The sequence below is a fragment of the Pollachius pollachius genome (assembly GCF_949987615.1).
Source record: "Pollachius pollachius genome assembly, chromosome: 2".
Classification (NCBI taxonomy): Eukaryota; Metazoa; Chordata; class Actinopteri; order Gadiformes; family Gadidae; genus Pollachius; species Pollachius pollachius.
Window position 1 is genome coordinate 7,288,580 of NC_136935.1, and position 27,023 is coordinate 7,315,602.

Genomic DNA, 27,023 nt, shown 5'->3' on the forward strand with positions numbered 1-27,023 from the left:
ATCCATTATTAAACAGGCCGCAGCTTGCGCTCAGCCCACAGGTGTCCGAGGGCGCAAGCCAAAAGACATCAAAAGACTACTTCTACAATCCCTCCGATGGTCTATTTACTTTGTCCATTCTGTTTACCCAAGATGTGTATTCCAAAGGCACGACCAGCAGATTGCACAACAGGAGATCGAACCAGGCGATATGTGTGTTTATAGTTGAAACAGTATGAAAAGGAAATCGACCAGGCTGTTCAACAAAATATGGCGAAAATAAGGGATTATAGCTCTAAATAGTAGGTGTAGCCGAGACATAAATGGTGTCCCTATTGTGTTGGCAAGAAGAATGAAGCACACATGCAGTCTAAGCATCTGGATCAATCTTGAGATCAGGGATGTGTTAATGCCCTCCTTCTGAGCAGCTCTCGATCGCTAGGCCTAATCTGCAGACTGTCAACACTCTGTCTCTCTCTCTCTCTCTCTCTCTCTCTCCCTCCCCATCTCTCTCTCTCTCTCTCTCTCTCTCTCTCTCGCTCTCTCTCTTGCTCTCTCTCTCCCTCCCCCATCTCTCTCTCCCTTTCCCTCTCTCCTCGTGCTTGGTTCCTGGAAGAGGGGGGGGGGGGGGGGGGGGGGGGGGTAATCAATGTGAGTCATGTGTCCCAATCACAAAAACATCTCCCCATGGGGGTGCCTCTCAGAAGTCTCCGGAGGAGCTGGGCAGAAGGAACACGATTGCTCCCCACGGGGTAATTACTGGTCGGGGGCTCCATGGCTTCCAGTGTGTTTGTCCGAGTCCGAGTCAGAAGGGGTTACAGACAGAGAGCCTAACGACCCAGCCAGTGCTGTTAGCGCAGTGGGAGACCCCTTCCTCCACCAGGGTCATTGTCTGGTGGTACACTCACCGAGGACAATAACACCGCTACTCACCAAGGACGGGCACTGGAGAGAGAAACCCCTTAACATGGCGCTATTGGGCTCATATAAGGGCCCGTGTTAAGAAGGGCAAATCAACAACCAAAACAACAACAAGAGCCGAAGGAGAGCTTCTTCTGGTGCGTTGGTCCATCTGTGCAACCCCCAGACACACACTCCCACCACCACCACCACCCTTCTGAAAAACAGGTTCAACATTTTACTGTTTATGGGTTAAAGGGGTCATAAAATTAAACAAACACTAAAACTTTGTCTGCCTGCCTCAGGGCCTTTTGTTATTTTTAAAGCTAACTTCCACCTCTGATGTGGCCATTGATAAGCACACTTTGTCCCCTCCTTCATCCAAGCAATGAACCGACGGTATTTCAGTTTGAGAATAATGACGAACCCACACGTACGATTCTGGAGTTATTTGTGTTTGCTGTTTTTTGTCAAGTATGTCAAAACGGGACAAACCCAGAGTCCGTTCTCTCTAAACAACATTTCTAACACTGTTATTAACATGTTGTTCAACGGAACATTAAGTGTTGTAGTGTTGTAGCAAGCAATGGTTCTAGCCACTAGCCAAACCCTGTTTCCCCAGTGCATTCATACAGATAGGTTTGCCTAGTTTGTGCTTAAACTCAGGCAGCCCTGCTTGAAGGGAGGACACCGTGAGAGGCTTGCTAGGAGGTGAACTGTGGAGACGGTGTGGCTGATGGTGGCTCCGGGTTAAGACTTAAGTAAGCCCTCTCTGCACAGTAGCAAACAGAGAAGGCCGATGAGGGTGAAAACAGTCATTAGTGCTCTATAATCAGGGACAATAATACACACACACAAACACAAACGCACGTGTGTGTGTGTGTGTGTGTGTGTGTGTGTGTGTGTGAGTGTGTGTGTGTGTGTTTGTTCATGTATGTGTGTGTGTGTGTATGTGTGTGTGTGTGTGTGTGTGTGTGTGTGTGTGTGTGTGTGTGTACATTCATGATTCCCACGGAGGTCCTTAGATTACAAATCTTCCTCCCATACACATACATAAAAATAAGGAAAACCCTGAAAGTGCTAAAGGTTAAACAATATAATTATCAAGACAACATAATTTATTTATAGACACGTGTATTTTAATGCTATGTTCGTCTTATTTTGAATGCAATTTATGTAGTTTATATTAAATCATGTGTGTTGTCATATGTGACAACACAAATCAAACCTGCCACGCAAATCCACAAAATCAATTTGTACTTGCACAAGCACAGATTTTTTTTATATTGCATTTGTTTTAACATAAAATGATAACCTGCATAGCAATATGTTCAAAAACAAAGTGTTATATATTTGTCTGTGAAATCCTAAATTAACACCATTAAGGAGCAGTCTCACACGGGGGGGAGAGTTTCTATCCTATACTGCCCTCATGTGGAGAAATATTCTCAAAGCCACCACTTTATCTAAAAAAAACAAGAGCAATTAATTCTAATAAATCAAATAATATATAACGATGAACGAAACAAAAATATTATATATTCTTGTATGTTGCATCGCATAGATAATCACTACCAATATAAGTCGAATACCCTCACATGAAGTAACAGCACACCACGTCCCATTTCAACCACGAAAGAAGCTTAGAAAATAAAATATCTAGACTGGGTAGTAGGTAATATAGTTACACTAACATTTATAGTTATATTATATAACATTATATAATATATATTATATATTTTATATTATATATACAGTATAATAATATATTATAATGTATAATTATATATATTATACATATGTAATATATATATATATATACTTTATTATATTATTATATATATCTATAGTTAGTTATAGATCAAGCCGCCAGACGCCACTGACGAAACGCGAAAACGATACCCCCAGGTCCCCCAACATCCGGGCGCTCCAGCCGCTCCAGCCTCCTCTGAACCCGGGGACGGACGACGGAGGGCGGCGGATCACACCCAGCAGGCGCACCGATGACAGCTGTCAGCCGGGAACATAACCTCACATTCTGACGGGGGGAAACAACGTCGCATGGCTGTCTGAATCACCGGGGAAGAGGAGGACTTCAACCAGCGGGCCGCGGCACGCTGGACTTGAAGGTAGGGGGATACGGTCGGCTGGGAGCGGGGCGTGCGGCGTCCGGGGTCCGGCGGGTGTCGGGAGTAGCCGGGGTTAGCTTTCCAGGCTAACTGAGCTAATCGAGCTAATCAGCTAACGGATTTAGCTAGTCTTCTCTCCATCAACAACACCCTCTGCGGTGTATTAGCGGGGTTACTATGGAGAAAGGGGGACTTGTGACTAGTATGGCTGACCATCCTTTTAATTTTAAATCCCAGATATGAATGTAAAAGTGCGTTGTTGTAACTTTCCAGGTGGACGTAGCTCGGTAGCTCGGCTAATTCACAAATTAGCCAGCTCACCTGATCTATCGTGTGTCCGTCGGGGCTAATGTTAGCCGCCAGGATGTGTTTTAACAGCCTACTCATGGTGGGTTATGTGCACGCTGGACGTGTAGCGGGACGCCCATTGATTACGCGATATTTAGCAATAAGCAGGACACTAAATATAGGATGACCGAGGCGAAGGTTACGATCCCCCCCAGAGGTAGGGCTGGTGTTTCAGCCCAAACAACCCATTATGGGGGTGGTTGGTGTACATCTGGGCTGGATTCATGTGTAAACCAGCGTTTGGTTTAACCATAATGCCGTGGGATCGACACATGGTCAACGATTTTGCTTATTATCGGCAGTCGGGAGTTGGTAACCAGTACCAATGTTTATATGACACACCGATCCCCCGTGTCCCTGGCACCTTATCTGGGCGTATTCCTGTCAAATCAGCCTCATGACTCAACCGCGGTTGTATTGATGTCTGCAATAACTGTTCCACACTAACCGATTGATTAGCCTTTCAAACCACTGCGATGTTGTTCTCTCATGAACTATATTTATAGATTACACTCGCATTGTGTTATGCTGACCGTCTCCAATGCCCCCAGCACCACACACGATAGACCAGATCCTGGATGGCGTGAGAGTTCATCTTGCTGTCACTTTTTACAGCTGGTTTATGTCAACCACAACTGTTTATGCAAAGCCTCCTACAGCGAGAGCAGTCAGGAATGAGTTACTATGGTGGTCTCCTCTTGCTGCAGAAAGGGAGTGATGGGATCAGGGTTAGGTCATACCCTACATAAGGTGAACATGTCCAGCTGTATTTAGCCCTGAAAGTTTACAAGGAAAAAGTTTATGTGTGCTGTCGTAGGTTACGTGTGCTTTTATCAATGGCTTAGATCCTCAATGCGTTTCTGTTTCGGAAAGCCTATGCATTTACCGAATAACGTTTAATAAAATGTAAATGGTAACTAATAATCCTGTTCGGTTTGTTTTCAGGTGCTGGGCCAACAGTTTTATCTTTTTGGTCTCAAAGCGGCGTATTGGTGCTGAAGTTTCCTGGGGCGCCATGGGGACACAAGGTACTGGGAGGAAGCGAGCCCCGGTGAGAGACCGCTTCTCGGCCGAGGATGAGGCCCTGAGCAGCATCGCTCGGGAGGTGAGTTCAGGTCCCTGCACAACCAGGCCGTCCTGCTGCGGATCACTGATAAACATGCAATCTACACGGAAAATAATGTTTACATAATATCCGCCTCTTTTTCTTCTGCCGTAATCAGGGTAGCGGCGAAAATGAGTAGATAGAATAAGAAAAATGCATCAACGATTTTCAGGCAGCTTGTGGCCCAGGAGATAGAGTGGGTTGGCTGGTAACCAGAAGGTTGCTAGTTCGATCCCCTGCTCCTCCTAGCTGAGCTGTTGAGGTGTCATTCTGCAAGACATCTCACCCTAACTGCTCCCGACAAGATGTTAGAAAAGCGCTGTATAAATGCAGTCTGGTCAAAGAATGGATGACCATGGAACAGGAGTTGAGCCAAAGGGTCCCTCAGGCACACATTTTCACATAATGCTGGCCTTTGTTGGGCGATGGTGTTTCTGCTCATGACATGTGGATATTCAGGTTCTCTTCACTAAACGCTGCTGCAGCCGGAGCAAGGGAGACAGCTGCTTTTGGGGATTGACTTGACTTGTCGTGATTTGGCTTTAGGAGGAGGAAGGAGGGGGGCGGGGGCAGCGTCAGAGAAAGCAATGTGAGGGAGACAACCTGGCCTGTGTTGACTTGCCTGGAGTAGATCATTCCGTTTGGTTACGCACAGGGATGCCATTCCTTTGCTTTTCCCCAGACCAAGCGGATTGGTCGGCGTACAGGGTGAAAACATGTGGATCACAAGGCACAAATCACTCCCGATACATTTAGAGTACGCTTTTCCATATTTTCTTGTTGTGTTCGGATGATTTTGCAAGACTGTTGTTGCTGCTTGTCTCCGAGTGTCTGAGCGAGGGTTCCGGTTTCCCTCCCTGAAGCCTTCGTAAATCGTCTCACTCAGCTCCCTATGGCTGCCTTGATACAGTTAAAGAATGTTCCATCCCGGTCTGTCGCTCCGTGCCTGTGCACTTGCACTCAGCGCAGGGCTCCATTTGCTCCCTTTATAGTCATGCAGGCCGATCATAGAAACATGAGTCATCGGCACCACCCAGTTGGTCTCTGAATGAATCAGTTTTTCTGGAATGAACCTCGTTGACGTTGGCTCTGCTTGTCTAAAAACGGCGGACATTAGCTCAGCCCGGAAACCTCAGACACTTCCCCACTTTCCAATATAGTGCTGTGAAACGTAGCAACTTTCTAATTTCTATCGTGGGTTATTCATGCCAGGCCTCAAATGTTGAGAGTGAGTTCTGCTGGTGCTTGGCACAGACCACGGCAGAGAAAGCTGTTGAATTTGAGCCCTGCACTCCATAGCCTTGCTTTGGAGGACACTTGCGTTACCGTCATTCTGAAACATTAGAACCCCCTCACATCATGGCCGACATTAGGATCTGATGGTGTTTGATGGTAATCAAGGCTGACTTGGCCCAGTACTACTCTTGTTTGTGCAGCGTTGGACGCCTGCACTCATACAGTGTATGATTCAAACCCTTAGCTGTGAAATTGACACTTGTACATGTTCTGTTTGGCTGCGGCCTCTGCTGTTTGACACTTTACTCCAGACCATGCCTCAGTGATAAAGTGTTTTAAACTAGTTACGTAATGGCTATTTCAGCTTATATAATAGTCTACTCACACATTTGAGAAGCCTGCTGACCTAGTTAATGATCAGATCAGTCAAAGATCAGATTGTAAGGCTTGATACTGTCAGTACATGTATTAAAGCCAGTTAGCTGGTTATATGAAAGACTTTATTGATCAAATGTTGTCATGGATATATAACGTAAATACTGGGCTTTCAGTAACAGACATTATCCTCCAATGTTACAGTAGTATGACATTATTATTGGCATACGAATAAGGTTTCCATGTACCACATGGATCTGATAGTCATTCTGGAGGGTAGTTCCAAGGAAGGCACCTAAATGTGAGGACAATGGGAGGATTTGTATAAAGACATTCACCAAAGCAAAGAGTCTTCTGAGCAGCGCATTTGTCATGTGTTACAACTAAAGGGAATGACTGTTCTCTTAATCCAAATGAAATCATAACAGAGACATGGTTGGAAGTATGCGGCATGTATAAATACTCCCACACGCACCAGCACACTGAGTCACGGCGCCCAGGGCGATGGAGGCGCCCTGATGCATGGCGGTGCTGGAGGTGTATGATGGTGCACTTCTGGCTCTGCTCAGATTCCCCCCCGGCCCCGGCCCCATGATGTGGGCGCTGTGAGAGCTGCAGGCCTAGCGGACAGAGCTATAGATAGAGGCCGAGACGTCGGACTCAGCTGTGCTGCTGTGCAGAGGAGGTCACACGGTCGGACAGGTGCAGGGAACACAGGCCCACCGCCCAATACCACCGCCGCTCCCCGCCGGCTGTCTGCTGGTTGGGCTGACATAGACACACACACACACACACACACACACACACACACACACACACACACACACACACACACACACACACACACACACACACACACACACACACACACACACACACACACACACACACAGGTATACATACAAACACAGTCACACACACACAAACACACAAGTGTACAAACACACACTTAAAGACACACACAGGCACACCAACACCGCTCCCCTAGTGCTGCAGTCTATCGCCTGGATGGGACGGAAGACAGACAGACAGACAGACAGACACAAACACACACACACACACACACAACTTGTTTCTGTCTCAGTACATGGTCATAGAAAGCAGGTCCTGTTTTTTGTGCCCACCACAGTAGCCAACCACCCTCAGGACAGGGTATTGACATTTTGCTGCTCACTGATGGTTACTGAGAATGGTGACACTTCCACCTGACTGATGATTGTTGGTTCTTGTTATCATTATGAAAACACACATGGAATGCACTTAGCAAGGTAGCACCAAGTGCTTTCCAAGTTTGGTTTGGTCATAGAATGGATTCTTCTAGTATGAAAATCGCTATGTTCAATACCAGTAAGCCATCTCATTATGAACTGATTAACTCCTCTTTTGTGCATGCAGTGAAGCCACGGCTAAAGGTTTTGAAGTCACCGGTCTCTGAATGACAACGTAACCTAATTGGCCAACAGGACTTGTTGTGTTTGAAGCCTGCATTGTCCTTTCTAAATGTCCTGCAACAGAACGGAGTGCCCTCTAGGATCTCTAGTTTCCCTCATCTTGGATCTCATATAAAAAGGCGTGGTTTTATCTTGCCTTTATGACTGTTGAAGTACTCTCTCCCAAGGCAACGTTTCCTTGGACGCCAATTGCTAAAGTTAAATCGTTCTCACGATGGCTCAACGTTTTTAACGTTAAAGTTTCTGCTGTTGGTAAACAAAACAAATCAAGGTGACTTCTCCACTTACAAGCGAGACAAAGAGCACCAACAACACAACTTTGGGCCATTCCCAACAGGAACAGCCCACGGCCAAACATGCCCTGCACTTTGGCAGCCCTGATAAGCCTTCTCTGGAATTCTGTCCCCAGTTGTCAGCAGCGGCCAGATACTGATAGGAAATGCCCAGTATTTATGGCCCCATACTCCAGGGGAAGATAAAGAGGATGAGCTGTGTGGGGGAGTCATTGTGGCATTGTCTTTTACAGGCGGTATGTTTAGTTTCAAAAGGCATTAATGCTAATGGGGACGAGGAAGGGCCTAGCAGAGCACTGAGTCCTGCTGACAGCAACCCCCTGCAGGCTGGGTACTGTCAGGTCTGGTTTGTATCAGACCCCCCGCCCGCCCGCCCGCCCGCCCGCCCGCCGGCCGGCCGGCCGGCCGCGATTCTATTTACATTTAGGGCATTTAGCAGACACTTTTATCCAAAGCCACTTACAAAGGTTAATACACACATTGACACACCGACGACAGTGTCAGCAAAGCAAGGCGAGAGCTAGCTTGTCGGGAGTAGTTAGGGTGAGGTGTCTTTCTCAGGGACACCTCGGCACTCAGCTAGGAGGAGCCAGGGATCGAACTAGCAACCTTCCGTTTACCAGCCAACCCGCTCTACCTCCTGAGCCACATGCCGCACTGGGCGGATACTGTAGGGTCTTGCTTGGATCAGCCCCCCACTGCTGTGTTTCCCTGGAAAATGAGCTCCCCTGTTCATCCTGGCTTGACTCAGCACAGCAGTGGGCCGGGGGTGCAATGGGTCTCGGTCTTCTTGTCCCTTCCTCAGGAAAGATTGATGAGGCACGAGGTGTTGATAAAGACCTCGTAAAAAAGCGGTCTGTTCCTCATTCTGGGTTTATGCGCTACTTTCGCTTGAGTGCATGAGTATTCTGCTCGTTGAAATCAGTGCCATAACTTTGCTCTTTTTACTGTTTACTGGGTGAAATGAGGCCATGTTGAAGCCCAGTTTACCCAATCGGATTCTGTTTGTTTGTTCACCATTGACATCCCCCACATACCCCCAGCATGGGGTCCTAACATGAGCCTCCCTGGAGCTGATGCTTAGCACATGTTGTTGCTGGTGATGATGAGGCATCCCAGGCCCTCTGGCTGTTGCTCCACAGTATTCTGGAGCTGTGACTCAGCCAGGGCAAACGGTGCTGTATGGTCTTGTCAGTCAATGTCTGCAGTTCATTACACTCTGATGTATTGCGAGGCTGTTGTTCAAGAAAGGAATCCCAGGGATGATAGGATACATGACTCCTGACAGAAGGACAGCATCTTTGGTTTTGTGTGTCGGCTGTGTGATGACCATGACTATCGTAGTAGTATTACAACTTTTATTAGCAGCATTCATCCGACTTTATGGAAGTCCCCATTAATATTGATCAAGATAGTCATGGAAATATAATGTAAATACTGTGCTTTCAGTAACAGACATTTTCCTACAATGTTACAGTAGTATGGAGGTTTGGATCTTCAACATGGATCTGATAGTCATTCTGGAGGGCAGTTCCAAGGAAGGCGCGTAAATGGGGGGATAGGAGAATTTGTATAAAGACTGTATCAGCAAAGCAAATAGTTTTTTTGCTGTGCAAGTGACATTGAGAAGCCCACTGTAGCTCATGTTTGTCAGGGGGCTGCTAAAAGGGCCGGTTAATGTGCGACAAACTAAAAACTCAAACTACCTATGCATACTTTGATTAAGCACTCAAAAAGAAGTCTGAAACTCATGTGTTCATACGTCTCCCATTCACCCTCAACCTGTGTCATCATTGCCTTCCAAAACGTTTCCTTACACCATTATTCCTATTGCTTTGAACATTGTGGTCCGGTTTCCTTGACGACGGTGAGCCCTCCAGTGTCCACGCGCGGCTAACCGTGTGTGTGTGTGTGTGTGTGTGTGTGTGTGTGTGTGTGTGTGTGTGTGTGTGTGTGTGTGTGTGTGTGTGTGTGTGTGTGTGTGTGTGTGTGTGTGTGTGTGTGGACGGACGCTCTCCCTCCTCAGGCGGAGGCCAGGCTGGCGGCGAAGAGGGCCGCGCGGGCGGAGGCCAGGGACATCCGCATGAGGGAACTGGAACGGCAGCAGAAGGAGGTAAGACCCAGCGAGCGGAAAGCTGAGCCACCGAGTGGCCCGGCTAACCACTGGCCACTGTCCCTGCGAGGGCCAAGGCATGGCGTCACTCCTCCTGCTCTTAATATAGGCCATGGCGGAGACCTCCGCCAGGTCCCTTTCAGTGTGCGTTTGATTTTCCCTCCCCGGTCCAGTATAAATACGGAACGCAGCGTGTATACACACAAAGGAAAGTCTGTTCCACCGCGAGGAGCTCATTTCGGGCTGGAGGGTGTCTTGTGTATGCAGGAAGTGATTCCTTAAGATGGAGCAAACAAATCAGGTCTCCTTCGGCTGTCCTTGGCTACGAAACATTTCCATAGCTGCCCCCCCCCCCCCCCCGTGTTAATTCTCTAGCTTCTCCAGACTTATTCTCTCCTAGTCTCTCCCCCTCTCTTCCCTTCTGTTTTATCCTCCACGGCAGTGTCTCCAAACCAGTGTGCCTTGAGGGCGATCTAGGTGGGCCTAGGCTTGTTTCCCTTATTGAGTCATTCTTCCAAGTAATGCAACTCACTTTCAATACAATATTATTATTCATTCATTATTTACTCATGAGTCTCCACGTGGCACTGGTTGTGGACAGTCTGCCGTGTGTAAATCGATGCCAACAATGCTAATAACCCAGTATCTATAATCTGGTCATACCGGAGCTGACATTCGTCCTAACAAATGTCCTGTGCCATTTAAGGTAGTCGTCCGTGTGTTTCCGGTTGGGAGCGCGGTGTGCCCAAACTCCTGAGAGGTTGGAAACCACCGCTGTGTGGTGTTCATAGCGTCACAGGGGAAAGATCAATATGTGCTATTGCTCCGCTCTCAGTGTAACTTTGGAACAGTGCTCCGGTTCTTCAACCCTGTGTGGTGACCGATGAGGTAACCTCTTATTTCCACAGAGAGTCAACAGTGGAGCTGGTTTCCCTTTTTCTCCCTTCCTGCACACTCCGGTCATGACTTGTGTACTTTAGACAGCACCTGACGCAGCGAAAGTATGAGTCACCTTGTGTGTGTGTGTGTGTGTGTGTGTGTGTGTGTGTGTGTGTGTGTGTGTGTGTGTCCCCACTGCACACTGTCTCTTCTACCTGTCTCCGTCCAGCTCCCTTACCACTCTTCGTCTGGAAGTGGGGGCCGTAAATGGGGTCAGATCCACCAGTGGATGGTAGGTCCTGGGGGGTCGGGGAGCAGCTGGAACTTCCACCCAACCCCTCTCGCTGTGTGTCTATTTGCTGTACTAAAGACTCGCTTGACTGGAAGTGGCCAGAGTAGAACGGACTCACTTTAACAGCACTTTAGCTCCCTGGCAGAATGCCACTGGGCTCTGTTTGTTTTGGATACACTGCGCCCGGTGTGTCTGCCTGTCGGCCTGCCTGCCTGTCTGTCTTATCATAAGAGACTTTGTGACTAGACTGCATGGTTTTTAAAGATGCGCAGAGAAAGAGTTGTTTCAAATAACCAGTTTTAGTTTTCGATTGCCGTTGGCGTGCGATGGGGGTGGTGTGCTAGCACACCAGAACTAAGTTCTGTTGCTTTTTGAAATGAGAAAAACGACCCGCTCCCTTGAACTCAACGTCTTGTTTGAAACGTGTGACTAAACACCTGGCTTGTTTTTTAAATTAACTGTGTTGTGAACATGCTCTGCATCGTTGCCATGGGTTTGGCTTTCGCCTCTGTCTGGTTGGAGCTGATGGGCTTCATGCATTCAGTCTTGGCCTCCTGTGGTCCTCACCTGTGGTCCTCACCTGTGGTCCTCACCTGTAGTTCTCCTCTCCTCCAGGCCGACACTGAGAAGGCCAGAACCACCACTAGTAGTAGTCGGTCCAGCGGCTATCAGCGGCGGGTCGGTATCCACTGTCCTCTCTTCTGCCTGTTCCTTCTCTCTCCTCTTTCTTATCGTTCGCCCCTCTCTCTCCTCTTTCACATCATTCACCTCTCTCTCCTCTTTCTTATCACTCGCCCCTCTCTCTGTCCTCTTTCTTATCATTTAGCCCTCTCTTTCCTCTCTCTCCTCTTTCTTATCACCGCCCCTCTCTCTGTCCTCTTTCTTATCATTTAGCCCTCTCTTTCCTCCCTCTCCTCTTTCACATCATTCACCCCCCTCCAGGTCCCTTGTTCATAACAACTCTCTCTGTACGTCTCCCTCTTCCCCCCCCCCCCCCCCCCCCCCCCCCCCCCGTCCACAGGGCCTGGACGATGACCTCATGTCGGTCCGCAGCTACAGGGTGTGTACATATGGGCATCATGGAGTAGACAGGCTGGTCCGCTCTTATGAAGACTGTGTATTGTGAGCCATGTGTGAAAGGCCTCTGTGTCTGTTTGATTGGTGGGCCAGTTAAGGAGAAAGTGTTGATGGGGTTTGTGTACAATGTGCTCACCTTTTTAGAAGCTTGAGCCTCATGTTTCCAATCTTTATTTCTGTTCTCGGTCTCAAGTCCACGTCTTCTTCGGTGCGAGACCTGAGCTCTCAAAAGAGATCTGAGAGCAGGTCCAGCTCCCGAAGGAAAGACCTCTTGGTAGGGTTCTGAGGTTTTGCATGCAAGTGTGAGGGCATGCATCGCCTTCAGATAAAAAGTGATGATGATGGTCAACCGCGTATGTTTTAGTAGTTTGAAGGCGATGGCGGCTCGCATTGTATAACACCATGATCATCAGCAGGTTTTCAACTTTTGTTACAACCACTTTATGTACAGCCCACTTTAGTTAGTTACAATTAAAGACACACTGTAGTCAGACGCATCGCTGGTTGTATTATAGGTTGATGGATGGCGTTGTTAAAGCGTAGGCTTTTGATACATAACTGTATAATGAGCTGCTGATAACCAAGCAGAGAAAAAGCAGGATTTCCTTCATTTTAATGGAGATACATTTCACATCGCACACATTTTCTTCAGGACTCAGCTGTTCTTGGTACTTTCATCCAATGTTATGCGTGTGGTGCCAAAAGATTAACCTTCCCCAAATATTTTCAACCTAAGATAAACCATTATAATTGCCGTTTTTCTGTTACTCATACAGTAGACTGTTGGCTTCTAACAAAAATCTGAACTGTTGTTTTTCTAAATTATGATTTGTAGCATGAAGCACAAATCTGACAGCATGCTGAAAGTCAGACTTGTGTGCACCAGATGTTGGACCTTCCACGGTCAACACTCTCTCTCTCTCTCTGTGTCCCTCGCTCTCTCTCCAGTCCGACAGCCTCTCAACCACGTCTGGGCTGAAGAGCTCCCGCTCCACTGTATGTATCCGCGCTACGTGCTACGCACTTCCTGATAGGCCTTTGTCTCTGTAGTTCGCTTTGTGCTGACGTTGGTGTTTTGTGTCTCCGGTGTGAGGCAGAGCTCTGTGTACAGTGACCTGCAGGGCCATAGGAAGGCCTCGTCCATCAGCTCCTCCTCCTCCAGGAAGGATCTGCTGGTCAGTGTTTTCCCTTCCCTGTTCCCCTCCCCCCCCCGTTAGCATGTGAGCCTCTTGCTGCTAGAATCGATGCTACAGAGCTTCTTTACTTTCACTGTTCAGTGTTTCCCCTAGGATGGAGTTGCAGCAGCGGAGGTTGCGGAGGTCACAATGTTTTGGGGCTCTATAGTCAATAATGGTGACGTTACTAGCTAACACACAGAGCCTTAGCTAAAGGTTGTAGTAGGACCATAAAGAGGCCGTGCCTATATGGAACAAGTTTTGGGGCTCTAGAGTCAATAATGGCGACACTATTGAAATCTTACCATTGTGGTCGTTTTCAGTTTTGCACTTTGCACACCGTCCGGTTGTGCGCGGCTGAAAGCCGACAGCTCATAGAAGCCAATGCAATTCACCGTTCGCTAAAGACGACTTGTTTGGATGAAAACAATGTTGTAGCTGGTTCTCTAGGTTACTACATTTAGCTTGAGGTGTCAATTGTGTCGCAACAATGTTTGACTGATGATCTATTGAAACGCAAACTCCGAATCTGCCAATTTATTTCCAACTTTACGGAAGTTCCTCTCCGTTTGTCTGCTTTACTCACAGGTGTGTGAATTGACCTGGATATGAAACGCATCTCCAGCGTTCGTAGCGCACGGAATGTCATATTGTTTTGCGTAGCGCAAAATAATATAACATTCGTATTTTAAAGAGATAAGCTGAAGCTCTCCTCTCCTTTTGTTAAAAAAAGAAAGAAATTCAGCAGCGGCGGTCATATTTCCGCTGCTAGGTGCATATAGGGGAAACACTGCTGTTGGAACAAGAGTCTGTGTTGCTTTAGCGCTCCTCTGCATAAGGATTGACTAAGAATGAACGTCTTTAGGAGGTGTGTGTGTGTGTTTGTGTGTGTGTGTGTGTTAGTGTGTGTGTGTGTGTGTGTGTGTGTGTGTGTGTGTGTGCGTGCGCGTGCGCGTGCACGAATGAGACCACTGTAAGCGGCCTCAACCTGTCTTATCTGTTGTGTTTGGGGCTCTTCCTAGACTGGGCTGTACCACGATCAGAGGAAGTACAGCAGCCTCACCGCCAAGTCCAAACCTCCGTCTTCCATCAGCTCATATCAGCCAATGACCTCATATCAGCCCCGGGTTGGTGCTCCCACACCCAGCCCCTACACACAAGCACACACACACACAAACGTATACATAGACATGTACACACATGAACTCACACACAAAGTAGGCATACACACGTGCACGCACGCATACACACTCAAACGCATGCACATGCACACACATACACGCACATGCACACGCAATTGCACACACATAAACGCACAGGGCAGTCTTCCCATCACTACTGCTTCTCATCCTGGGTAGAGTTATCAACATAATAAACTTCAGCCCGGCCCAGAGAACGCCTATCTTTATCACTCGGGCTTAACGGCAATAATAAATCTCTGCTGTTGTATCAGGAGTTTATGGCTGGTGTACTGCATCAGTCTCCTAGACACACTATCCGTCTCGCGGCAGACGTCGGGGCTAATGCATCTGTGCTGAACAATATCCACTCCAGAGCCTAGCGATAAAGAGAGACTGTCTGGCGATTTCAATCCATGCAAATGCCTCCAGTGCGCATTTGCCCAAAGCCTTGTAGATAGTGTAGAAACAGGGATCTCACTTTCACACACACACACACACACACACCCACACCCAGTGGCTGCACATCCTAACCCCACTGCAGGTCAGACCTCAAACTCAAACGGCTTTCTCCTACTCTTCAACTCCTGCACCTTGACCTTTCGCTGCCCCGTCCACCTCCAGGTCTCTACCACCACCACCCCCACCGCTGCCGTCACCACCATCCCCTCCTCCGCCTCCTCCACCGCAGGCTCAGGCCTGGCCCGTAGCTACAGCATGGTCAGTCCACGGCATCGCGCCTGAACCCCCCCACCCAGCAGCATGACTCCAGTTACCCTTTGACAAGTAGACCCCCCCCCCCCCTGACAGCCCCTGAAACCACCAACCACACCCCCCTGAAACTCGCACAGACATAGCATTAGCACGCCCATATCTCATTGGATGCCTGGGCCAGTGTGCAGCCGGCTATATTTAGCTCTCGCAGACCCTCGGGGCACTTGGTGTGGGGCCAGGGAGTAGTGTTGCTCCTCATAGAGGCCGGGGCCTAGTGGCAAACCGTTTACTTTCTCTACCCCCCCCCCCCCCCCCCTCCCTTGCAACACTGACATAAACCAGGCGAGAACCAGGAAGCAGGCTTTGTGTTTGACCCTCGTTGCATGACGAAGAGAAGACTGCTGACTGTGGGATTCATGCCACCCTCTCTGATACTGTGCTCCTCCCCTCCCTGCCAGGCCTCCATTCACGATGACGCGGGCCTCTATGGCTCAGGCTACAGTTCTAAGGCTGTGAGTCTCTCGTGTGTGTCTGTGTGTGTGTCTGAATCCAGCAAGCCGCCTCTCCACTACATCACAACCTCTGACCCGATGTGCAACCTCATTCTAACAGTGTACCATCCTCCACCTTCTCCCATCCTCCACCCAATCCTCCTCCACCCCACCCTCCACCTCCTCCTCCACCCTTCTGCACCTCCTCCACCCACCCCACCCTCCACCCTCCTCCACCCACCCCACTCTCCACAGCCCTCTGAGTACAGCTGGTCCGCCCGCAGCAGCCCTGTGGTGAGGTCCCTCCACCCCGCCCTGCATGTTGTCTGCCAACCCCCCCCCCACACACACACACACACACACACACACACACACACACACACACACACACACACACACACACACACACACACACACACACACACACACACACACACACCCACACACACACACACACACACACACACACACACACACACACACACATACTCATCCTCACATGCACCACTCACTCACTCACGCACTCACTCACTCACTTTTCCTCACACACACTCACTCATCCTCACACACACTCACTCATACTCACTCACTCATCCTCACATGCACCTCCCACACCAACTCCCACCCTCACCATGCCGCCGTCTCCACCAGAGACCTCATCTCCAACATGTGCGCCAGAACGTGATGAGCTATCTCGGACCTGTTCCTGTATACCGCATGGTGTTTGTGACAGTTTGAGTAGAGATACCAGCGATATGAAGGCTATTGTACAGCAGAGAGCCCCGTCTGTCCCGGGTTGTGGACGTATATCCTAATATAATCGCATGAATCGAGAGCTGTACTCTACAGGGCATCGTCCTCATCGGTGTGACCCAGTGATGGCTCTGGTGTGTGTGTGTGTGTGTGTGTGTGTGTGTGTGTGTGTGTGTGTGTGTGTGTGGTGATGGGGAGCGGACCCTCACTGTGTGTGTTGTTCCCCATGAAGTCTTCAGACGATGACTCGGTCAGCACGGTGTCCCAGGACCGCTACAGCCGAGGCCGCAGAGACAGTGTGGTGAGGCCCCGCCCACTGTCCTCATCATCAGTTCACTAGGCCTTGCCCACAGTCGACCCACTAGTTGATGATGCGTTAGTTGGTTATGTCCTACCATTTGCTAACTGGTGCGCAGTGTTGCTGTGATTTTAGAGCAATGGGTCAATATGGCCATTAAAAAGTAGGGACTCCTTTTCACTGTTTTTCATGAACTTTTTCATTGCTATTTCCTACTTTCTACATCTTCTCCTTCACTGCTCTGTCACTTTTTCCTTGTCTTCATGTCTTTCCCCAAATCTGTGTGTGTGTTTCCGCGTATGTGTGTTTACCCGTATGTGTGTTGCGGGCTCTGTGTGTGTGTGTGTGTGTGTGTGTGTGTGTGTGTGTGTGTGTGTGTGTGTGTACGTATGGCCCGGGCTCTCGTGTGTATGTGCGTGTGTTTGCGGGCTCTCGTGTTTGTGTGTGTGTGTGTGTTACGGGCTCCTGTGTGCATGTGTACGGTGGCGTACTTGTGGTCCGGCCAGTCCTCGGACTTCTCTGACATCAGCGAGTCGGCGGCGGACTACTTCAGCCGCTCCAACCGCCGGGGCAGCGTCGTGTCCGACCTGGACGATCTCAGCATCCCCGACCTGGACTTTGTAAGTGGCCTGACCCCGAAGGCCGTGTGACCCATGACCCTGGATGACCTCACTAACAGAAGGCCAGCATGACCGCCTTGGACGATCGACCCCCAGAGTGGTTCCTACTAAAACAGTGTTCAGGGTTCTGCTGTCCCCTTATGGACGGGACAGCGGTGGCATGTGGCTCAGGAGGTAGAGCGGGTCGGCTGGTAACCAGAAGGTTGCTGGTTCGATCCCCGGCTCCTCCTGGAGTGTCGAGGTGCCCCTTAGCAAGAACACCTCACCCTAACTGCTCCTGGCGCAGTCGCCCTGCATTGTTGACTCCGCAATCGGTGTGTGAATTTGTGCATGAATGTCACGCAATAATGTAAAGCACTTTGAGTGGAGAGTGGTTAGAAAAGCGCAGTATAAATGAGGAAGAAAAAAGAAAAGACACCCGTGTTGGTGTTTGTTGTGTGTGCTGTGTGTTGTTGTGTGACGGCATGGTGTTGAGGGACTCACTCGTGTCCCTGTTTTCCTAATCAAGTGTGTCTCACGGACTCTGAGTGAGTTGCTCTGCTTGTTGAGTTCAGAGCCGCTCTCCCATAGAGCGACCGACCCTGACCTCCATCACGATCTTACTCCTCGATTAGCCATCGCTCCTCTCCTAAAGGAACCACCGGATCCACAGGAAGAGACCGTCTCCGTACTCCACGCACGGGCCACCTCGGCCCAACCTGTTCCCTTAAATCCATCGTACTCATTGTAGTTTTGTGTCTCTCTCCAGCTGGATGACAAATGTGACAAGACCTTCCCAGACTACAGCCGGGTAAGAGACCAACCCATTCCGTTCAGCCAGCGCCACTCATGAGCTCACCAAGAGTCACTTTTATTTATCTTATCTTTAGTACACAAGAGTACAATCCTTGGGCTTGGTTCCTCAACAGCCACATAGCAACAATACAAGATAAAGTAATAAAGATAAGTAAATAAAAGTGTGTAAAAAGTAAATAAAAATATGTAAAAATAAGTAGCATCAATAGATCACAATCATAATTAATAAAATAAAGTAAAAGTAGAGAAACTAAAATAGTGGTAATTAGTAATAATAAGTAATGAGGTGTATTAAGGTGTAAGGTGCAAGTGGAAGTGGTACCAGCCACGGTTGATCCCATAGTGATGTTGTATAGTATGTATAGTGATGTTGTATAGTATGTATAGTGATGTTGTATAGTATGTGTAGTGATGTTGTATAGTATGTGTAGTGATGTTGTATAGTATGTGTAGTGATGTTGTATAGTATGTGTAGTGATGTTGTATAGTATGTATAGTGATGTTGTATAGTATGTATTGTGATGATGTGTATAGTTGATTCATGTCCTGTGTGCCTGTCTAACCCGTCCCCCCCTTCTTGTGTTCCCCCAGCCCTCGTCGCGGTGCGCCACCCCCAGCCTCTCGGCCGCCACCCTGGCCTCGCTGGGGGGCACGTCGTCCCGGCGGGGCAGCGTGGAGGCGGGCGGCGTGGTCGACCCCGACGCCAGTATGAGCGAGCTCCGGGTAAGGTGGCCGCGCCCTCCAACACACCACCGGGTTACAGTCGTCTTTAGTGGCACTGCACAGAGAAGAAGAACCGCAGTTCAGCAGCAAAAGTAATGCAATACAAGTAGTAATGTACAGAATGCGGTATGATGTGGATACACAGGGGACCTTGTTTGGTCATTGTAATATACTTCTACCCCTTCTAGTATACTACTAGAATACTACCCCCTGCTCCGTACACTCAATGAAGAGGCAGAAAAGTCTTTTCAAGGATTTGGACTTATTCATCTGAACCATGTTCTGTCATTGTAATATAATGATTTTGTTTTCAATGCTAATCATTGACTGTTGCAGGCCGTCAATGGGCTGTTTATTTCATCCAATCACAGTTCCAGACTTTTAAGTCAACATTACCTAATCAAATAGTTGAATGAAGACACTCAACGTATCCGACTTTCCTTTCAAAGTGTGTCGTGTTGAGCTAGGGGAGCATGCGGCCTTCACTGGGTTACGGGTCTGCACTAATGCGTACCGGGTCCGTGACCTCGCCGTCTTCCTCCTGCGTTCTACTGAGGCCCCCTGTGCCTACTGAGGCCGGCCGCCACTCTGCTGCCTCTGCCGTTTCCTCTGTGTGTTCGTAGCGGCCCCATAACCTTCCTCCCTGTCAGAGCTAGTCCTCTCGCGTCCGGGGTCAGTGTGTTGGAAGACGGTACTGGCTCTCCTCTCTCTGCCTGGTCGTATTCAAGCTTCTCTCCTTCCCTCCCTCTCTCCTCCTCCTCCTCGTCGTCCGCCACCTCTCCCGTCTGCCCGCCAGGATATCTATGAGCTAAAGGACCAGATTCAGGATGTAGAGGGGAGATACATGCAGGGCCTTAAGGAGCTGAAGGTAGTCGGGACGCGATCCCTCCAGCATGTGTTTTTTTTGTGTAGAACCCTCTAACGGCCTCCCGCTTCCAACCTCTCTTCTCTACAACCCCTGCACACGTTTCCCCCCCACCCCTCAGACTGTGAACCTTGACCTCTACTGTCCCCCCCCCCCCCCAGTCTCTGAATTGCCTTTGCATGATCTTCCTAACCTGCGTCCGAGTGTATAAACCGAAAGCAGAAGTCCTAATGATGCTGTGAGCCGAGGAGCCGATGGCTGGTGTTCTCCCCCCTATTGAATGACGTGTGAAGTGAAGCATCTTATCACAGCGACTGACTCACGGTCTGCACCTCTCAGGGTCACCACCCACCAACCTGCTGACTTTCCCTTTGTCTCACCTGTGTTGACTGTTGAATGAGCGCTCAAAGGTTAACCCTCTATAGTAAGTGCACTTTTGTCTTGTTACTTGCTAGAGCAGGGGGTAGCGGACTAACACACCTGCCACCCGAGTCCTGTACTTGTACTTGGTAGAGCACAGCCGGGGTGGGACTCTAGCGTCCCGCCTCAGTGGTTTCTTTCCCCTTTTCTCCACCGCTTCACCACCACCACCTATTTCACTCAGTTCTCTGTTGGCCTGGTTCTTTTCCGCATGGAGAGGTCATGAGTGGGTCTGCTTGGGATGGACTGATGGGGAAAAGAACCATTCCTCGTAGAGAACTGCAAATCCCTCCACCCCCTCCCTTAGCCATTATTAATGAAGAGGTGGCGTTTCCAGGTTCAGAAGGTAGTCTTTTTGAAGATCCTCCACAGGAACTAAAGAATGTGTGGGGAGGGGGAAACGCCACAGAACCGCTCTGAATCTGGAACTTCCCATGTCTGGTTCAACCTGCGACCTTCTGGCTTAACTCGTCGTTGACAGCACACCTGGCCCCCCCCTCCACCTCCTCCAACCCCTCTTCCTCCTCCACTCCACCCTCCTCCTCCTACACCCACATCCTCTACCCCATCCCACCCTCCACCTCCTCCTCCACCCTGACCCACCCACCATCTCCTCCCCCTCCCAAACTACACCTCCTCCACCCCACCCCACCCTCCTCCTCCTCCACCCCACCCTCCTCCTCCTCCTCCACCCCACCCTCCTCCTCCTCCACCCCACCCCACCCTCCTCCTCCTCCACCCCACCCTCCTCCTCCTCCACCCCACCCTCCTCCTCCTCCTCCACCCCACCCTCCTCCTCCTCCACCCCAGCCTCCTCCTCCTCCACCCCACCCCACCCTCCTCCTCCTCCACCCCACCCTCTAACTCCTCCTCCCCCCCACCCTCCTCCTCCTCCCCCCACCCTCCTCCTCCTCCTCCCCACCCCACCCTCCTCCTCCTCCATCCCACCCCACCCTCCTCCTCCTCCACCCCACCCCACCCTCTAACTCCCCCCCCCCCACACCCTCCTCCTCCTCCACCCCACCCCACCCTCTAACTCCCCCCCCCCCACACTCTCCACCTCCTCCACCCTCCTCTGCGGCCAGGTGAGCTGCAACTACCCCCCCGCTCCGCCTAACCTCTCCCACCCCCCCAGGAGTCTCTGTCGGAGGTGGAGGAGAAGTACAAGAAGGCCATGGTGTCCAACGCCCAGCTGGACAACGACAAGGCCAACCTCATCTACCAGGTGGACACGCTGAAGGACGTGGTGGAGGAGATGGAGGAGCAGACCTCCGAGATGAAGAGGGAGCTGGAGGACAAGTCCAAGGTACGAGGCACCCCCCCCCCCCCATCACCCCCAGGCGTGAGAAGGCCCTCCCCTCCTGGGGGGGCCCCAGAGCCAACCAACGTTGCCGTGCCAACCAACTGATGCCAACCAACTGGCTTCAGTTGCCATTGCACGTTACTGTGCCAGCCGACGTTACCGTGGCTCTGGGTCACATGATGCGTAATACATGTCATATGTTTCACGTCATATATGTCACATAACACTTATACATGTCACATGACGCATTATACATGTCATATATGTCAAATGACACGTTATACATGTCACGTGTCGTATGACTCGTTAGACATGTCACACCGCCCGCTGTGACCTGTGGCTGTGCGCCTAGCCCCGCTGGCCAGACCCACAGCCTCCTCTGTACTGAACCTCCTCCTCCTCCTCCTCCTCCTCCTCCTCCTCCTCCCACAGGAGCTGGAGCGGCAGAAGCACACGTGTAACGTCCTGCAGCACAAGCAGGAGGAGCTGAAGGAGGGCATCCGCCAGCGGGACGAGCTGATCGAGGTACGACCGCCGGGAACACGAGCCACGCTGGGGCGTGAGACGGGTGGAAGGGCCACAGGGCTGCCCTGCCCGGAGACGCTCAGGCCCAGGCCTCTCACCCACCCCTCTCTGTTTAGGTCCCTTCTACCTCCTCCGGCCTCCCTACCTGTATCTCAACTGATTTCCATGTTCAGTCCTTCCATGTTCAGACTCTGCCATCTAAACTCTTTCCCAAGTGAACCAGTTTCCCCGTCTCTGTCCATCTCCACCCCTCTCCATCTCTCTCTGTCTCTCTCCCCACCCTCGGTGTCCTCTCCTCCTCCTCTCTGTTTGATGGTTTCATTCTGTTCCTCCTGGTGCGGTGCCGCTGCGTCTGTGACGACGTGTTCCCTCCTCCTCTTCTCTCCACGCCTCTCCTCTCCAGGCGAGCCAGCAAATGCAGGCTAAGTTAGATACGTTGACCAGGGAGGTGTTTGACCTGCAGGAGACCATAAACTGGAAGGACAAAAAGATCGGGGTAGGAGGCTCTTCCGGGCCGTGCTCCCCCCCCCCCCCCCCCCCCCCCCCCCCCCCCCCAGTAGAGAGGCCGCGGTCGGCTAGTAACCGCATGGAGGACGGGCCACCAGGACGGACGGGTGTCTCCTCCCCCTGGTTGCCTGTTCCGTTGACCCATGCTTGATAAACCCTCGCTTGGACACGCGTGTGCCTTCATTGAGCCAACGTAAAGCTAGTGCATCCCGTGTGTTCAACACAAGCACAGCGTGCTTATAAGTACGTCACCCATCACGCCTCTCATCGATGAACTATCCATCACGCCAAACCCTAGGTTTGCCGAGGATTGATTGATGAGAAGTGAAGTCATCAAGTCTGTCCAATCGGATGGATACGTTTTATTTTTAATAATAATTAATAACACTGGAATGCATTCACGGGCACACTATCAGGGTCTCGTGGATGTCTCGCCTGAGAGACGGCGATGAACCAGATCTCATGCTGCTGGTGCACCACGGAGGCCCTCAGCCTGTAGTCAGACCCCCCTCCCCGTCCCTCTCCATGGGGAGTATGGCCTCTGACAGGGGGCAGGGGCTTTGTTTTGATTGCTGTGTAAATAGTTAACATTGCATCGCACACATCCCCTGGACAGAAGGGTTTGCTCATGTTTGGATTTTGGCTTCTAAACATTTTTGTGGATGGAAATAATTCAGTATGGAAGCTAGTAGAGACTGTCTGTGTGTACATTAGGAACGTTAATCCACTATAAAAGCATCTTGAGGCCTCATGCACGATAAACTCAAACATCTTAACAGAGTGTGATTTCCAAGGCATGGAGGACTTGAGCTTCTCTCTCTAGTTTAAAGTCCTGCCTGAGACCATCAGTCACTGTGTAGATTTGTTTTCTGCACCTCCCTCTTGCAACCCTTCCTATGATCCTGTCTCCCAACGTCTGGCATGCTCCCGCTGTCTCTCCTCTGTGTGTGTCCGGTGTGTTCCACGCTGTTGCCATCGGCCCTGCATGCACACACTGTGGAGCTGTCAGTCCTCTCTTGTCCATCCAACTTTTTCTCCTGCCTCTCTTTTTCTCTTGTCTCTTTCTCGTCTCTCCTCCGTCTCCTGCTCTGGCCCGGTGCCCCTGGCCAGGCACTGGAGAGGCAGAAAGAATACTTTGATTGCATTAGGAATGAGAGAGATGAGCTCAGAGATGAGCTGGCTGACATCAAGGCCACAGCCAAGACCAAGGCAGGACAGGTAGGTCCACCTCCCCCCCCCCCCCCCCCCCCCCCCCCCCGACCCACACCAGAGTGACTGCTACTCAGTGCAGCATCTGCAGGGGCTGGTCCACACACAACACAGGGTGCCTCTCTTGTGTGCGGGCTGAAGGCCACTCGTGCCGCCTAATCAGTGTGTGTAAAGTGCGGAACTCTGTTTGCCAAACACAGTGAACCAATTAGGTGACCAGTATTTGTGTTTGACCTACAAAGAAACACTCATGTTTAAGGGCATCCGTCTTCCCGATGTTAGCCCAACGATGGATCCCAGGAGAGGAGAGCAGCGCAGTCATAGTTCTCCCATTTCCCCGCCTTCCTTCTCTCCCCAGAAACACGGGCTGGTGATCCTGCCCGAGGGCACGCCCAACGGGGACTACCACCACGAGCCCCACCACGCCTCGGGACTCACGCTGGTGTCGCAGGAGGCCGCGCAGCTGCTGGAGTCTGCAGGAGAAGGGCCCCTAGGTGAGTGGGGAGAGCCGGAGGGAAGGGCCCAAGTCCCCCTCAGAGAGGGAGGAGACGACCCAGAGGTCCTCCTCCGAGAGGGGGCGCTAGAGACAACCCAGAGCTGGCTGGCTGACTGGCGCTTTGTTTTGATTGCTGTGGAAATAGTTAACATTGCATACATTCCCTGGACAGAAAGGTTTGCTAATGTATGATTTACGTACGTTTAACTAATTCATATGTTTTAACCTCCATGTATAACCGCATATTAATGCCATAACCGTCTCGTTTCAGACGTCAGGCTACGCAAGCAGGCGGAGGAGAAGGAAGAGCTGCTGGCCCAGATCAGGAGGCTTAAGATGCAGGTGGAGGACGAGAGGCAGAAGCACGCCAAGATGGACGGCTCGTCCACCGACGGGGAGCGGATGGAGAACGGGACGGACCTGCACATCATCGAGATGCAGAGTGAGTAGAACCTTCTGAGTAGACAGACCCGCACCTCATGTAGGTGCAGAGTGAGACTTTCCGACTTCAGATGTTCCGATACCATTTTCTCCTTTACCGGTACCGATTCCGCTTCCTGAACTTGAGTATCGGCCTCTAGCATTGTAAATACTAACAGCACTTGTTCGTATAGAAGGGTTCTCTTACGGTGACGGCAATGTATAGTCAGTTCACTTACTGTCTACAATTTCTTCTAGTTAAGCGTGAGCATCAATGTTTTTCAGACTTTCCACCTCCGACCATTAACGAACACAGCACAACACAGTAGTGTTTTGTGATGACTCCCACACGTGGCTGACGATTTTTTTCTGTGTGTGTGTGATCTCTACAGGGGATGCAAACCGACAGGTCAGCGAATACAAGTTCAAGCTCTCAAAGGCGGAACAGGAAATGGGTACAATGGAACAAAACGTGAGTAGTGGAGAATACCTTTCAGCAGCTCGTACACGTGGTTAGACTAGGGTGTAGGACTGCTTCTCACCCGCCTCTTAACTTCCCCTCATGCAGATCAACAGACTAGAAGGACAGGTGGCACGGTACAAGGCATCGGCCGACAACTCTGAGAAGGTGGAAGACGAGCTGAAGGTGGAGAAGAGGAAACTCCAGAGAGAGGTGAGAGGGTTCGCCCGTCCCGTTTCCCCTAATGGCTGAGCAACATTAGGCTGTTCTGTTCCGACCGAATCCACATAGGGCGGCATGTGGCTCAGGAGCTAGAGCGGGTCGGCTGGTAACTGGAAGGTTGCTAGTTTGATCCCCGGCTCCTCCTTGCTGAGTGTCAAGGTGTGCCTGAGCAAGACACCACACCCTGACTGCTCCCGACGAGCTGGCTGCTTGGTTGACATCGCCGCCGCTGTGTGAATGTGGGCATGAATGGGTGAATGTATGAATGAATGGGTGAAAGTGTGCCTGGATGGGTGAGTGTGTGCATGAATGTGTTTGTGAATGGTTGAATGTGTGCATGAATGGGTGAATGTTAGGCAAAATTGTAAAGCGCTTTGAGTGGCCACTGGTTAGAAAAGCGCGGTGTAAATGCAGTCCATTCAGCATCTCATCCTCCCTGTTTTGCCTGTGTCCCCATCCCCCCACAGCTGCGCACGGCCCTGGACAAGAACGAGGAGATGGAAATGACCAACAGCCACCTGGTGAAGCGGCTGGAGAAGATGAAGGCCAACAGGAACGCGCTGCTGGCCCAGCAATGAACGCCCCCCCCCCCTGACGCCGCTGCGGCCTCTGCACCACAGAAGCCCTTAAAACTCGCACCTCAGAACTTTATCGATTTGCGTCTGGAGCACATTTCCCTTTCTCGGCTAAAACACTTAAACGTAGCTAACCAAATAAATGGGGAGGAGAGAAAAAGGAAATAAGACATTTGTAGCACAGGCAGGAGACTAAACTGTGTTTTTGTTTTTTAAATTGGCGGCACGCGCCCATTCTGTCCGGCCCGCTGCTCTGCTCTCCAGAGAAACGCCTCGGCAATGTATTGAAACCCACGGGTTTTCTGGGAGATATGAGGACGTTTCCCGAATCGCTACTTTAAGAAGTTTTAAAGTTCTTCAACGCTTGGTACCACATCATGATATTCAGGAGGCCTCAAGGCGTCTCATATGCTGTTGCTTTGTCCCTTTTGGTGAGTTGCATGAATGGGTCTCATGATGGTTTTAATAGGTTCAACTCTGATGGCTGGTCTGCCCCCCCGCCCCCGTACATCCCATCCCCCCTGCCCCGCGTCTCCCTCCCACCAGTCAAGTGCCTTCTCACACCTTGGAGACTTACCCTTCTGAACCGTTCAACTATAAACACTGATCTTTTTTTTTTTAACAGGTACAAAATCATGTATTTCAACAGTGCTGCAGTCCTTTATTTGAGATTATATGTAGAACCAAATTTGTCTTCTGCGGTTTTCATTGATTCTTTTTTTTCTTTTCAAATATTTAAAAGATTTTTCTTGAAATAAATGTGTAATTTACAAAGCTGTATATACGCCGTGCATCTTTGTTCAGTCTCTGGTTAAATTAAAAGAAATGAAACACGGCACGTTATTTGCTATGGGACTTGCATAGGGCCAGCTACGAAAAGAGCTTTTTCTTTTCTACATTAGAGTAAAACCTTTTTAATGTAATATCTTCAATTTAGTTTTAAAACAGTTACAAGCCCTGTGAAGAAGCTTCAAATGTTGACTTTTAGAGCTAAATAAAACCGAAGCTTAGTCTTCGGTAGGTTTTGTTCTCAGGTTCGAGTTCAAAGGTTTCCTGGTTCCTTGGGGTTCGGTGAAGTGGAAAGATCCTAGGAAAGG

At 50.2% G+C, this 27,023-nt stretch overlaps 2 protein-coding genes across 3 annotated transcripts; both read left to right on the forward strand.

Annotated features, from left to right (window-relative positions):
- The first annotated feature begins 2,838 nt into the window (after positions 1–2,838).
- LOC307092050 (leucine-rich repeat flightless-interacting protein 2-like) lies at positions 2,839–26,704 on the forward strand. Of its 2 annotated transcripts, XM_079758928.1 has the most exons (13): positions 2,839–3,008; positions 4,302–4,461; positions 9,843–9,929; positions 18,155–18,196; positions 18,793–18,924; positions 19,721–19,792; positions 21,345–21,515; positions 21,945–22,037; positions 24,112–24,247; positions 24,521–24,691; positions 25,062–25,141; positions 25,238–25,342; positions 25,819–26,704. In XM_079758928.1, exons 2-13 carry the CDS (start codon positions 4,372–4,374, stop codon positions 25,927–25,929), a joined length of 1,290 nt encoding a protein of 429 aa, XP_079615054.1. In that variant the 5' UTR covers positions 2,839–3,008; positions 4,302–4,371; the 3' UTR covers positions 25,930–26,704. The 2 variants fall into 2 exon arrangements, with proteins under 2 accessions (XP_079615054.1, XP_079615053.1); XM_079758927.1 differs by lacking the exon at positions 19,721–19,792.
- Positions 11,382–17,436, forward strand: LOC307070501 (uncharacterized protein; the record flags this gene model as incomplete). Its single annotated transcript, XM_079729006.1, has 10 exons — positions 11,382–11,778; positions 12,122–12,160; positions 12,371–12,451; positions 13,126–13,173; positions 13,275–13,352; positions 14,375–14,479; positions 15,155–15,250; positions 15,703–15,756; positions 16,721–16,789; positions 17,293–17,436. The coding sequence occupies exons 1-10, from the start codon at positions 11,572–11,574 to the stop codon at positions 17,434–17,436; spliced, it is 921 nt and encodes a 306-aa protein (XP_079585132.1). The 5' UTR covers positions 11,382–11,571.
- Positions 26,705–27,023: the final 319 nt, after the last annotated feature.

Coding starts and splice junctions, on each gene's coding strand:
- LOC307092050 (XM_079758928.1), top strand. CDS start 4,372: ATGGGGACACAAGGTACTGGGAGGAAGCGAGCCCCGGTGAGAGACCGC. Junction 9,930..18,154: donor TGGAACGGCAGCAGAAGGAG/GTAAGACCCAGC, acceptor GTCTCTCTCCAG/CTGGATGACAAATGTGACAA. Junction 22,038..24,111: donor AGCGGGACGAGCTGATCGAG/GTACGACCGCCG, acceptor TTCTCTCCCCAG/AAACACGGGCTGGTGATCCT.